Genomic DNA, 15,100 nt, shown 5'->3' with positions numbered 1-15,100 from the left:
AATGCTGAACTTATCGTTATTGTTATTATTGTTGTAGATCAGAGAGCTTCCTTCTTTGCCTCCACAGAAGATGAGCACAGACCAGGAAGTTCAGCTTCAGTTGTTGACCAGCTGGAGGGTCAGACAGCTTCCCAGTCCAGCCCTTACTATGGGTAAGAAATTTTGATATTTTTTTTTCAAAACAAATGTAGTAGAAGTGTAGTAGGCTTAACAAGTCAATTTACAGTGGCATGAAAATGTATGTGAACCTCCTTGGAATTTTTGTCAGTAATTTGTAATAAAATATAATAGCTGGTTGAGCCCCTTTTGGCAGCAGTGACTTCAAGCAAGCACTTTCGGTAGCTCTGGATCAGACCTGCACAATGTTCAGGAGGAATTTTTTACCATTCCGCTTTACAAAACTGCTTCAGTGAAAACATATTTGTAGGATGTCTGGTGCGAACGGCTCTCATGAGGTCATTCCACAGTATCTCTATGGAGTAAAGGTCTGGTCTCTGACTGGGCCACTCCAAAAGGCGCATTTTATTTTTCTTCAAGTCAATCTGTGGTGGATTTAATTTAATGCTTAGGATAATTGTCCTGCTGCATCACCCAACTTCTACAAAGCTTCAGCTAGCAGACAGCCACCCTGACATTATCCTGTAGGATATTTTGGTAAACATGGGAATTCATTTTCCCTTCGATGATGGCAAGTGGTCCAGGCTCTAAGGCAGCGAAAGAAACCCAAATCATGATGTTCCCTTTGCAATACTTCACAGTTGAGATTGTTTTGATGTTGGTAAACTGTTCTCTTTTTGCACCATACATAGTGCTGAGTTTCATTAATCTGCAAAATTTTCCCAGTAGCGGTTTTTCCCAGTAGTTTACCGTGATCCGTGATGCGCCGGATCCACTGGACCCGGCGGTCACGCATGCTCTCGTGTTTGGTGCCCCAGGGGGCGCGCAAGAGCAGAATTCTGGGAGGCCGTTAATTAACGGCCTCTCAGAGTTAAACAACCACCCTGAAGCCGTTAATCGGCTATGGGCGGTTGTTAAGTGGTTAATAAAGACACAGGCAATTGTTTGTGTGGTATCAACGTAAACTTAGACAAGGATCAGATCACGTTTAATGGCAAATTACTGATGAAAAGCAGGTAATTCCAAGGGGTTCACATACATTTTTCTTGCCACTGTATTTGGCTAGATTTAGTCTCTGTGTAACATTTGCATTTTCAGGACATAATCCTTATACCCATTACTTATAGACCGCTTTCTCCGTGACCAATAGATACACATCTCCCATCACTCATTAGGTTCCAAGATTTTCTTTCAAACCTTGATCTTTCAAGCAGCAGATGGTCAAAAGGTGCACAGAATGTTTATAATATACACACTAAAGCCCACCCTCTGCCTAGAAGGCTTAGCCAAATTTTTCTTGTTTAGTTCCTTCTTTCCAAACTTTTGTTTGGCTTATGTTCATTCATTCAAGACACATAAAAAGTGACGGAATTATTACAGGACAACAGTGTGCATTGTCTGAAAAAGAGTACCTGCTCATCATACGAGTCATAAAACACTGCGGTGGTGTCCCGGGAACCAATTTGCAGCAATACCAAAGAAAAGAAGATGGAGACCAAACCAGTCCATCATCCAAACTAGTTCCATCAAATAACAGTGATATTAACCTTAAAACTAGCAGATTGTGACTCAAACCAGCACAAGCGGCTGAGGCAGTCTTCTGTACAGTTCACACCCCCTCAGATGCTGAACATAACAGTCCCGGCGTATATACTGCTAAGTTCAAGACATGGTTGGGAAGCCCTGATGTGTATAGTTCACCACTACTGTTGACACCAATCCTCCAAGGATGGATTATCTCCCATTAGAGCTGTGCTATGATCAACTCCACCACATTAGCCATTCATCCCTCCTCTCAGTAATTACAGCCTGGCATGGTGATGGTGGACAGGCAACCTGGCATGGGTGTGGTGACGTAATCGCATCAACGTGTTTCGCTGACTGGTCACGTGAGGCTTCCTCAGGAATACTGCTCTTGTTCTTTGATAGAACTACTTTGGATGGTGAATTGGTTTGGTCACCATCTTTTTTTTTTTTTTTTTTTTTTTTTTTTTGGTACTTATGTTAAGTCATGCCAACGTTATTTTTGCTACAGCTGCATGCCCCCCAGAGCTACAAGGAAGTACAAGAGTGTTTTCTTGAAAACAATAATAGAGACAGCTGGGATGTCATTTTTTTCATTTGAATGTGCTTATATTCAGGAAGTAAGTAGCTTGCAGAACAGAGGCAGACTTTACTGACGATCCACCAACCAGAAAAGATGCAGTCTTATAGTAATCATCTTAAATTTATATGTTCTTCAGATGACTATAGTACCATATTATTCTTTGTCATTAAAGATATTTGTACAGTTGCTAGTGAATTGATTTCATTTTCTAATATTTTTTTAAGCACAGATTGTACTTATGTTTATTTTTTCAATAATTATTGAATTTGCTTTCAAGTGCTGTCGTGGAAATTCCGCTATACACTGCGCGTAATCCATGCCACTTTCAGCCTTTTCGTATAATGCATCTTAGTTACGACCCTGTTTCCCATATCTTCCCAAGTAACACAGACATGGCCATCATTCTTACATCCTTTGCTCTACAGCTCAGTTGTCTGATCATGGGAGCAATTTTTTATTCATATAACAATAGAGCTTGGTTGCTTCACAATCAACCAATCAAGCACAGGCATTCCTTCAAACAAGAAGAGTTATACAAATCTCAACCAATGAACAATGACTAGGGTGGTGTATGGGTGTGTCTATGCTGGGGCAGTGTGTATAATTTCCCGCCCCCTGTACCTGTAAGCCATGCTCTCCAGTAAGACAAAAGAAACCACTCGGCTGACCTTGAAATCATGGACGCTGTCCAACCATAGCACACCCAAAGACTCCTGTTTTTACCATTTGGCGTAAATCCTTATTCTGCATTGTTCAGAGACCAATGCATACCCGGATTATACTACCATTCCTGTGGATGGGAGATTATCTTAAGGGGCACGCCATGGTCCCTCCATGTGCTGATCAGAAACACTGACAAAAGCGTGCATCCCCTCATAACCGATAATGTCTTTGCAGAGTGAACACATCCCCCCCAGACAATCGTTTGTGCATGGGACAGGGGCCCTTCGCTGGCGGACATATCCCCACTCTGCAATCACTTCTCTGCAGCCTCAAGAAGCTTTCCACTACCAAAACAGGTCTCAACTGGTGTCAGTCTGCCCCAGTCTGCTCCTTAGAGCGGGCTGCAGGAGAACTAACACTGGGAGACACTATGACAATACATATTAAATACATCTTAATCAAATTTCCACAACAGTACACTATCCCTTCTCCAGTTCACCTTTAAATACCATATTTCCATATTCTTTTCTTTTTCAGACAGACTTTGCATGGCCTATATGTACGGTTGGGGCAGGGGCAAGTATTTGAACAGAAGAGGGGGGCTATGTAACGTGTTAGGGATGCTGTAAGCATGGGGAATTTTTTTGGGGAAAAAAAGTTATTAAATGTGAACTGACTCTTTTGTTATAACTAATTTGAAAGGGCATGCAAATGTTATTAAAAAGGTTTAAATCTGTTGGTTAGTTTGTAAGTGGTAGTGGCTGTGAGCCTGCAGGAAAAATTTGAAGTAGAAATCTTTATGTTGATGATGAAGGGGTTTCTAAATGAGTTGATGCAGTTTCTGAATAGTATGTTTACTGAATACAGCTTCTGTTGTGGTTAAAATCATTCATAAATGTCTCTTGAAATCTCTCTGTAGGAAAGAGTCCCCTACTTCCTTAACCTCAAAGGTTGAACAGCTGGAGAACATGCTGAAATTGCTGCAGTATGACCTACAAAAGGTACATTGGTTATTAATGATAACTAAAATGACGTTATCTATTGGAGTAACTTTATTGCAGTATGTTATTTTGACTAACACACAAACACTGGGACTCCTTTTTGAAAACTAGTTTGTTGTTGGTTATGTTAGCCAGTCAGTGAACTGCAGCTATTTTGATTGTTTAATATGTGCTGCTCAGCCATTCACAAGTAGCTTTGTATGTCATCAATGAATAGAATACTTCCTCTGTTTGGCTGAAGTGCAGAGGCGAACTGATGACGTCATGATTTTTATACTCTCTGAAATACAAAAAAAGAAATCTCTTAAAGGAGAGACCGTTTTTTCAGTACATTAGTGTTTAACATCGTAAACCACTTGTGTAGGAGTAACCAGAGATATCTTGGGAGGTTTCTCAGACTATCCCCATCTGATTGTTTTATCACAGCAGGCAAAGGGATGGTCCCTGGAAAGCTCTTGTTGAAGAATTAATTTGATATATCAGGATGTGCCAAAAGCTTTCTCATCTGCCGAACCCCTGATATTTATGCTTTCATTGTTTGCTGTTTGTTACAATCTGTTAAGAAGATTAGCCTGGGAAACCTTGCAAATATATTTTAAAACAAACCACACACATTTGTATTTGGAATTGCCACAAAATCTGACCATGTTGCATGAAAACTGACATTTGTTTTAGATTACCACGTTATATGGCCATATTATCTTTTACCCTTTAGGCCTCATGCACACAGGACGTTTTTTCCCTCCCCTCGACACCTTTGCTTCAGGGGAGGGAAAAGCAGTTTACCGCACCTAACACCACATTTTGCAAACGTGTTTAGGCACATCAAGCGTATGAGCGTTCATTGTTCCATTGGCCAGAATATTAACTGATTCTGGCTTTTGGATTGAATGAGCGCTCAAGGGCTAAACCGCCTACTGTTTACGCACAGTTACATGTATTTAGGCATGCTCAGCGTTTTCCTGCCTAAACACACCTCTCCTGAATGCACTCAGCCTCTAAGCGCTACTCTTCTAATACACATGTAAACACCTGTGTGTGCATGGCCACATGCTGTGTTTAGACTTTGAGAAAAAAAAGTCAAACGCCCTGTAAAAGCATCTTTTTTACGTCCTGTGGCATGAGGCCTTATGATTTGCATCCTGCATTTGGGGTGTCATTAATCTAATATTGGCACCCGCTGCAGATTGCAGCTGCAGTGCGTTTTGAACGCGGTGCAAGAAACAGGCATGGAAAGTGGGTTTCCCGCACTGCTTTCTGGTGTGAAGTGGCCCTTATTGGCACCCCAGTGCACCGACAAACGGTTTCCTGCACACGGAAATCCATTTACGTGTGACTTCATTTTGAGAAAGGCACAGGGACCTTTTCCCTTTTCCCTGTACAATACGCATACACTGTAAATCGATAAACTATATAGTAAAATGTTGCTAACCATCGTATATTTGTGCCCTTGAAGGAAAAGGAAGACAAAGCAAATCTGCAAGCCGAAGTGCAGCTCCTGCGGGAAGACAACCTGCGCTTACAGGAGGAATCCCAGAATGCCTCAGCCAAGCTGAAGAAGTTCACAGAATGGGTGTTTAACACTATAGATATGAGCTAAGGGACAGAATAGACAGTGTAGAATACTAGACCCCTCGTCTCCAGTTGTGCACCATACAAGGTTAGCTTTAACTGCACCTGGATCCAAATGTACAGATGAAAAGTAACAATTCTCCCCATCATTTTCCTTTTTAACTGCCTGCTTTCAGCAAAGTAAATCTATAATCACTGCCTAAATCTTGGCAATAATAGGAAATCTTTCTAGTAACTGCTGAAATGTGAATATTTCTGCTGAAAATAATGTACAGTTTAAAACAAAAACATTTTGTCAAACCTGAATACTTTTTGGGCAGTAATAATTGTTGCCACAGTAGTGACTTGTTTTTTTATTTTCTCTCTCAAAGCTCCATCACATGGAATTCTTTGCAGATGTAAAATTGGGCAAGAAAACCAACCTAAGCAATCCAATAACTGTAGAGTACATCTCCTACAATGTGCTGTGTTTATCAGACAAGGGGTGTGGAGTTTTTTCTTTGCTTGTCTGTGTTTTAGTGTAATATAGTGTACACTACAGCCATATACCAGAAGGCTTCTTGTGCATTCTCAATACCCCCAATCCCTTATTATAGATATGGTGACATTTTCCATATTTATCTTGCAAAACAGCAATAATCCCCAAGTTTATTGACAAGCTATAGATACAGAGGTTTTATGCAAACTAAACAGATATAAATTGATTGGAATGCTGCCATGTTTAAAGTTTACAGTTTAAGGAAAATTATACAGTGTATATCATGCATACTGCTTAAGGCTTTGTTTGTTTTACTGATTTACCTTTTGTTTTTATGCGGAGATGATGATGTAGGTGCTTTAATGTTCCTTTAATTTCCATAGCATTCCTTACTACACTCTACATAATTGGCGGTCTGTATTAGTTATATATATAGTTTATTGGTCCTTACATTTTGTTGTAAAATATATTTGTCCCTGGTGGACTTTGCCTTGTTTACAAAATGTGATGGAAAAAAATAGAAGAAAAGGGTGTTTTTTTTATTTCTAATTTAATGAAGCACTAATATTTGTGTAGTTAGATCAGCTTTTAATTTTCATCTTATTTAGAAACGCACGCCATTATAATTTTTGGGACAACAAATTTGGGGGTTAAATATTGTCTGCAGTGTTGGGGAAAAAAAAAAGGCACCCACCTTGATTATAAAATCCTATACTGCATAGTTTAAATGTTTAAAAATGTGTTGTACGAATTTTGTTGCTATGGAAGCAGAAAGGGTGACACTGGTTTTGGTGCTGCAACAGAATGCAGCTCTTCTTTTGAAATAGTTCAGCAATATATAGATTGAAAAAAGAGACAAAAGTTTCATATATCATTTCTTAGTATCGCTCCCCCCCCCCCTTTTTCATGTTTTATTCTAGAGGTCAGTGGTGGAATTGTAGGGGGCGCAGGTGCTCCTAAGCCCTGTGGGGTTTATGGTGGTCCAAGAAAGTACTACAACCCATCCCAGGGCTGGGACTACTGATGCTTATGTATACCTTCAGAAGCTTTCATAAAACATGAGGACATCGTGATGACACGTGCTATCCCCTCCTCCCACTTAGGAGTCCACAGAAGAGGGGCTACTCTTGTTCTATAAGATAAACTATACATATCCTCAGACAGTTTGCCTATATCAAAATTTTTAAACTAAACCCTATATTTGCTACCAGATTCTATCTAGGATGAGAAATTTATATTTTGTAAGAAAATGTCATTTGTTCTCTAAAAAGAAGGAAAAAAATATGGTTTGCTATGCTTTCTCAGTAAAGTCTGTGACAGCTTGAGACATGTTTATTTGCAATGTTCAGATCTGCTTTTTTTTTTTTTTTTTTGCATTACTTTCAGTTTTAATAACTAAAAAAAAGGCATGTACAGAAATGTTGATTCCCATGGCGACAAAGCATACCATTTTAATTATTTACCTTGCCAGTGTCATTTTAGTGAAATGTTACAATGGCGATCAAAAGTGTTTGTCTTTTTTTAATGAGTGTATGAAGGAGATTTATATAGTCATGGCTGATATAACTTGTAAATTGATTTTTTGCGAGCCTTTCTCAATTGTACTGAAATATTGTTTTGATTTTTTTTGATTTTTTTTTGCTGGAAATGGGAGGTTCTCGAGACCAGCTATTTATTAGGATTTTGCAACAAAGATATTGTATCTAAGGTTGCAGAGAAAACTTGTAAATTCTGACAATAAATCTGGTTTTAAAAGAGATTGGTGTGTTTTATTTACACTCAAATATTAAAGCTAAGAAATATGACTTCGGGAACTTGCAAGATGACATGGATCTTCAGCAGCACTAATGTTCTTCTATGAATGACTCGCAAAAATTATAATCATCTACTATTTTAAAGGGACTGGATTTGGCTGGTGCTCCATAATAAAAAGCACAGCTGCAAACTAGGATTGCTAAAGTACATAACAGTGTTACTAAAATGTTGTTTTGTTCACAAATTACTGTGGTATGAGTATGTGGGCGATTTCCCTTAACCATTTCAGCTGCAGAAGATTTTACCGCTTCATGACTAGGCAATTTTTTGCTATTAAGTACTGCCCTACTTTAACTGGTAATTGCGTGGTCATGCAACGCTGTACCCAAACAAAATTTCTATCATTGTCTTTCACACAAATAAAGATTTCTTTATTTCATCTCCGCTGGGTGTTTTTTTTTTTTTTTTTTTTTTGCTAATGTGAAATAAAGAAATCTTGCGAGCCCCCACTTGTAAAACTATTGTGTGGACATCTGCTGACATTGATCACGTCTCATAAATTCGTGCAAAACCAAAGTGTATAATAAAAAACGCCTCGCTTTCTTTAACCACTTAAGGACCGCCTCATGTAGATATACGTTGTTACTTTGAAGAGGGATATCTCGGTGACGGCAGCAGCTGCTGCCACAACCGAGATATCCCTCTTTACAGGAGGCAGTCCTGTGTGAGACAACGGTGGTCTCCATGGCAGGTTTGCCGCGAGATCACGGTTATCGGCGGCAGAAGAGGTGCCACCCCCCTCCTGCCGCTCTCCCGTGCCCTCCGCCGCTTACCGGAACCGTCGGTAGCGGCGGAGGCGATCGGTCCTTCTTGCTGCTGGGTATAGAGACAAGTGAGGCTAAGATGGCCCCCACTCGTCTCCTTACCATTGGAGGGCGGAAGCGACGTCAAAACTTCACTTCCGCCCATACCTCTTAGCCCTTGTACACACGGTCGGACATTTCGATGGAAAATGTCTGATTGGACCGTGTTGTCAGATAATCCGACCGTGTGTGGGCTCCATCAGACTGTTTCCGTCGGAATATCCGACCGACAACGTTTTAGAGCTGGGCTATAAAATTTTACGACAACATGATCCGATCAGACTATGTCCAATCATTAGAGAATTCCGATCGGACAAAGTTCCACGCATGCTCAGATCAAATTACAAGACCAAAGCTATTGGCAACTAGCCTGAACGCAGTCCCGTCGTAAGCAAATAACGTCATCACGTTCTGAATGATTGGATTTTCCGCCAACTTTGTCCAACCGTGTGTCCGACCGTGTGTATGCAACACCAGTTTCGGACAAAATCTGACGGATTTTGTTGTCGGAATGTCCGACCGTGTGTACAAGGGCTTGAAGGTACCTTTTTTTCAATGTCATTTTTTCAAATTTTGGGATGTTTACATTCCTTGTAATAGGAATAAAAGGCATCTTTTTTTTTTTTTTTAAGTGTAAAAATAAATAAAATCAAGTAAAATAAATAAGAAAAAAACAAATTTTTTTTTTTTTTTAGGAACCTTGTCCTGACAAGCTTGCACACAGAAGCGAACGCATATGTGAGTAGCGGCCGCATATGAAAACGGCGGTCAAACCACACATGTGAGGTATCACCGCGATTGGTAGAGCGAGAGCAAGGATTCTAGCCCTAGAACTCTTCCGTAACACAAAACATGCAACCTGTAGAATTTTTTAAATGTCGCTTATGGAGATTTTTAAAGGGTAAAAGTTTGACGCTATTCCACGAGCGTGCGCAATTTTGAAGCATGACATGTTGGGTGTCAATTTACTCGGAGTAAGATTATCTTTCACAATATAAAAAAATTGAGCTAATTTTACTGTTGTCTTATTTTTTTTATTCAAAAAAGTGCGCTTGTAAGATCGCTGCGCAAATACGGTGTGAAAAAAAGTACTGCAAGGACCTCCATTTTATTCTCTAGGGTGTTAGAAGAAAAAATACAATGTTTGGGGGTTCTAAGTAATTTCGAGCAAAAAAAAAAACGTTTTAAACATGTAAACACCAAATCTGAAAAAGAGGCCTGGTCCTTAACCACTTTCAGACCGGACCATTTTGCTGGTAAATGACCAGAGGTCTTTTTACACTTTGGCACTGCGCTGCTTTAACTGGTAATTGCGCGGTCATGCAATGTTGTACCCAAACAAAATTTGCGTCCTTTTCTTCCCACAAATAGAGCTTTCTTTTGATGGTATTTGATTGCCTCTGCGATTTTTATTTTTTGCGATATAAACGTAAAAAGACCGCAAATTTTGAAAAAAAATGATATTTTCTACTTTTTGTTATTAGAAAAATCCAATAAACTCAATTTTAGTCATACATTTAGGCCAAAATGTATTCAGCCACATGTCTTTGGTAAAAAAAAAGTCAATAATTGTATATTTATTGGTTTGCGCAAAAGTTGTCACATCTACAAACTAAGGTACGTTTTCTGGAATTTACGCAGCTTTTAGTTTACGACTGCCTATCTCATTTCTTGAGGTGCTAAAATGGCAGGGCAGTACAAAACCCCCCCAAATGACCCCATTTTGGAAAGTAGACCCCCTAAGGAAATTGATAAGAGGCATGTTGAGCCCATTGAATATTTTATTTTTTTGCCTCAAGCGATTGAATAATGACAAAAAAAAATTTTTTTTTTTTTTTTTACACAAAGTTGTCACTAAATGATATATTGCTCACACATGCTATGGGCGTATGTGAAATGACACCCCAAAATAAATTCTGCTGCTTCTCCTGAGTATGGGGATACCACATATGTGGGACTTTTTGGGAGCCTAGCCGCGTACGGGGCCCCGAAAACCAAGCACCGCCTTCAGGCTTTCTAAGGGCGTAAATTTTTGAGTTCACTTCTCACTACCTATTACAGTTTTGAAGGCCATAAAATGCCAAGATGGCACAAAACCCCCACAAATGACCCCATTTTAGAAAGTAGACACCCCAAGCTATTTGCTGAGAGGCATGTTGAGTTCATGGAATATTTTATATTTTGCCACAAGTTGCGGGAAAATTACAAACTTTTTTTTTTTTTTTTTTTTTTAACAAAGTTGTCACTAAATGATATATTGCTCATGCATGCCATGGGCATATGTGAAATGACACCCCAAAATAAATTCTGCTGCTTCTCCTGAGTACGGGGATACCACATATGTGGGACTATTTGGGAGCCTAGCCGCGTACGGGGCCCCGAAAACCAAGCACCGCCTTCAGGCTTTCTAAGGGCGTAATTTTTTGATTTCACTCCTCACTACCTATTACAGTTTTGAAGGCCATAAAATGCCAAGATGGCACAAAACCCCCACAAATGACCCCGTTTTAGAAAGTAGACACCCCAAGCTATTTGCTGAGAGGCATGTTGAGTCCATGGAATATTTTATATTTTGCCACAAGTTGCGGGAAAATTACAAACTTTTTTTTTTTTTTTTTTTTTTTTCACAAAGTTGTCACTAAATGATATATTGCTCACGCATGCCATGGGCATATGTGAAATGACACCCCAAAATAAATTCTGCTGCTTCTCCTGAGTATGGGGATACCACATATGTGGGACTTTTTGGGAGCCTAGCCGCGTACGGGGCCCCGAAAACCAAGCACCGCCTTCAGGCTTTCTAAGGGCGTTACAGTTTTGAAGGCCATAAAATGCCAAGATGGCACAAACCCCCCCCAAATGACCCCATTTTGGAAAGTAGACACCCCTAAATTTAGGGGTACACTAGTGAGACTAGGTAATAAATGGCGGGTGCCCTGAAACTATAAAAAAATAACTAACCAACCAGCGTCACCTGTAACAGTTATATGGTGATCACTGGTGAAAGGGTTAACTAGGGGGCAATTAGGGGGCTTTATGCGGTAGTATATGGGGGTCCCTGGCGCTATAAAAAGCTGCAGCGAACCTAAATACCTACCTGCCTAACTAGCGTCACCTGTGACACTAATACGGCGATCAGAAAAACGATCGCTTATTAGGCTGGGTTCACACTGGAGCGATGCGGGAACGCCACGAATGCGCGGCGGGTTCCCGCATCGCATGCCTCCCGGCGGCAGTTCACACTGCCCTATGCGAACTGCTGGGAGTGTCAGTGAAATGTTACTGACACCCCCAGATCAGTTCGCATATCGCAGTGCGATCTGCAAACTCGGATCGCATGGTGTGAACACCCATGCGATCCGATTCTGCTGCGGGCCAAAAAAAGGGTCCCGTGCGAATTTGCGGCGGGTGCGGCGGGTGCGGCGAATGGCTGAACTCGAATCGCACAGAGATCGGATGTGATTTGCACTGCAGTGCGGTGCGAATCACATCCGTTCTCATAAACCGCTGCAATGTGAACCCAGCCTTAGTGACACTGGCGACGGGGGGTGATCACGGGGTTAAACCTTTATTGGGGGGGTTAGGGGGGTACCTTAGAACTAAAGGGGGCTAACCCTAACTGCCCTAACAGTTATTAGTCACAAATGACACCCGCCGGGTGATCAGGGGGTTAAACCTTTATTAGGTAATAAATGGCGGGTGCCCTGAAACTATAAAAAAATAACTAACCAACCAGCGTCACCTGTAACAGTTATATGGTGATCACTGGTGAAAGGGTTAACTAGGGGGCAATCAGGGGGCTTTATGCGGTAGTATATGGGGGTCCCTGGCGCTATAAAAAGCTGCGGCGAACCTAAATACCTACCTGCCTAACTAGCGTCACCTGTGACACTAATACGGCGATCAGAAAAATGATCGCTTATTAGGCTGGGTTCACACTGGAGCGATGCGGAAACGCCGCGAATCCGCGGCGGGTTCCCGCATCGCATGCCTCCCGGCGGCAGTTCACACTGCCCTATGCGAACTGCTGGGAGTGTCAGTGAAATGTTACTGACACCCCCAGATCAGTTCGCATATCGCAGTGCGATCTGCAAACTCGGATCGCATGGTGTGAACACCCATGCGATCCGATTCTGCTGCGGGCCAAAAAAAGGGTCCCGTGCGAATTTGCGGCGGGTGCGGCGAATGGCTGAACTCGAATCGCACAGAGATCGGATGTGATTTGCACTGCAGTGCGGTGCGAATCACATTCGTTCTCATAAACCGCTGCAATGTGAACCCAGCCTTAGTGACACTGGCGACGGGGGGTGATCACGGGGTTAAACCTTTATTGGGGGGGTTAGGGGGGTACATTAGAACTAAAGGGGGCTAACTCTAACTGCCCTAACAGTTATTACAGTCACAAATGACACCAATGCAAAAAAAAAAAAAAAATGACATTGGTGTCACTGTGACTGGGGGGCAGGGGTAATTGGGGGGGTGATCGGGGGGTAAAGGGGGGGTGTGAGTGTGCCTGGCATGTTCTACTGTGTGTGTGAGTGTTGGTGCAACTTACTGATCCGCTCTCCTCCGTGTCGGAACGAAAAATACCGACACGGAGGAGAGAATACATCACTTCCTCTCCTGTGTTTACATTACAGGAGAGGAAGTGATGTCACCGGGGATTTCTATTCGTCGGGAGCGATCGCGAGGGGGTGGCCATGAATGAATGGCCGTCCCCTCGTCCGGGATCGCTCCCGTACGAATACCGACCGCCGCAGGCACCGGGCGGGGGCCCGATCGGGCCCCCGACCCGCGGGAGGCAAGGGACGTACATGTATGTCCTTATGCCTGCCCGTGCCATTGTACCGACGTACATCGGCGTGCGGCGGTCGGCAACTGGTTAAGTGGTTAAATAAAAATAACCGAATGTGAAAATAAACTGAATAAAGTGACTATAGTGCAATGGATTGATAATCATTAGAACCAAATCGGCATCATTAAATCACGCCTACCTTATTTTAATGTAAATAAAGTGACAATAGTGCAATAAAAGTGCTATTCACATGAAACAGAACAGAATCACAATATGCTTAATATTAATACAATGACACATAGAAAAATACTAAAGTGCTGTAGTGCATATATGTGATATCCAATTAATATATTGCATCAACCAGTGCAGCAAACGTATGACGTCCATAAGTAATTATGCAACCAAATGCCCATGTAATTTGATATTTGTAGGTAGAACCATAAGAGCATTAAAGGATAGAATGAAAACATGTTAGAAATATACGGAACGGTTCCGATTTCTTATCAATACACTTCAGGGATGTCCAGAACAAAAATCCAGAAGGTATGCAATTTGGGGTATAGAGGCCCCGAAACGTCCCTGGAGGGTTTCAAATTATATAAGGGAAATCAGTAAGGCCCCTTTCACACTGGGGCAGTTTTCAGGCGTTACAGTGCTAAAAATAGCGCCTGTGTAGCGCCTGAAAAAAAACAGCCCCTTTCACTACAGTGTGAAAGCCGGAGGCTTTCACGCTGGAGCGGTGTGCTGGCAGGACAGTGAAAAAAGTCCTGCTAGCTGCATCTTTGGAACGGTGAAGGAGCGGTGTATTCACCGCTCCTAAACCGCTCCTACTCATTGAAATCAATGGGACAGCGCGGCAATACCGCCGGCAAAGCGACGCAGCGGCGCTTTGCGGGCGGTTTTAACCCTTTTTCGGCCGCTAGCGGGGGTTAAAACCACCCCGCTAGCGCCCGCAGACCGCCGCTAAAACGACAGTAAAGCGCCGCTAAAAATACCTTTACCGCCGACGCCCGCACCGCCCCAGTGTGAAAGGGGCCTAAGAGGGAATCCTGGTGGATACACCAATTAGGTTCTTTGGCGCTGGGTAGACTGAACAAAGAATTTGACCTAAAATGTTTTTTGAGCAACTGTTAGTCATCTTGATTTAATAATAACCTGTGTGTGGCTCTTATTTATGGATTAGTTCAACATAGTATAGGGGTGGTTTTTACATAGGGATGAATTGAGCTCTATTTGACAGGTGTCCATCTATCTATGGGAGGTTTCACCCACCGAATGACGGCTACAGGGCGGTTGCTTAACTCTGGGAGGACGTACTATAATGTCCTCCCAGAATTCTGCTCTCGCATGCCCCCTGGTGTGCGCACTCGAGAGCATCCATGACCGCCGGGTCCACAGGACCCGGTGCATCACGGTAAACAGCCGCTCATCAAATGACGGAGCTATGTTTGCGATGTTATGACGCCGGTTCCTCCCTCCCCTCTCTGTACCGATCGTTACAGTGAGAGGGGAGAGATCGGTGTTAGCAGCGCTGTGGGCTGGATCTGCAGTGCCCACAGCGCTACTTGCCAACAATTAACCCCGCAATGCCCTGCCAATACTCTACAATGCCCTGCCAATACTCTACAATGCCCTGCCAATACTCTGTAATACCCAGCCATGCCCTGCCAATACTCTGCAATAGCCTGCAATACCTTGCAAATACTCTGCAATAGCCTGCAATACCCAGCCATACTCAGTGATACTCTG

At 42.3% G+C, this 15,100-nt stretch overlaps 1 protein-coding gene across 5 annotated transcripts in view; it reads left to right on the top strand.

The window, feature by feature from the left end:
* Positions 1 to 7,697, top strand: part of SIPA1L1 (signal induced proliferation associated 1 like 1) — a 407,147-nt gene extending 399,450 nt beyond the window's left edge. For 4 of the 5 annotated variants that reach the window (XM_077464604.1, XM_077464605.1, XM_077464601.1 and 1 more), the window contains 3 exons: positions 38 to 152; positions 3,807 to 3,888; positions 5,345 to 7,697. In XM_077464604.1, coding sequence (XP_077320730.1) covers positions 38 to 152; positions 3,807 to 3,888; positions 5,345 to 5,488 — 341 coding nt within the window. In that variant the 3' untranslated portion in view covers positions 5,489 to 7,697. The remainder of the gene's footprint in view (positions 1 to 37; positions 153 to 3,806; positions 3,889 to 5,344) is intronic. The other variant, XM_077464603.1, reaches the window with a different exon arrangement.
* The last annotated feature ends 7,403 nt before the right edge of the window (positions 7,698 to 15,100 follow it).

This window comes from Lithobates pipiens, unplaced genomic scaffold, assembly GCF_037356315.1.
Source record: "Lithobates pipiens isolate NorthernLeopardFrog02 unplaced genomic scaffold, aLitPip1_a1.2 Scaffold_30, whole genome shotgun sequence".
Lineage (NCBI taxonomy): Eukaryota > Metazoa > Chordata > Amphibia > Anura > Ranidae > Lithobates > Lithobates pipiens.
Note: the sequence above shows the minus strand (reverse complement) of the source record. Positions and strands in the feature narration are given on the sequence as shown.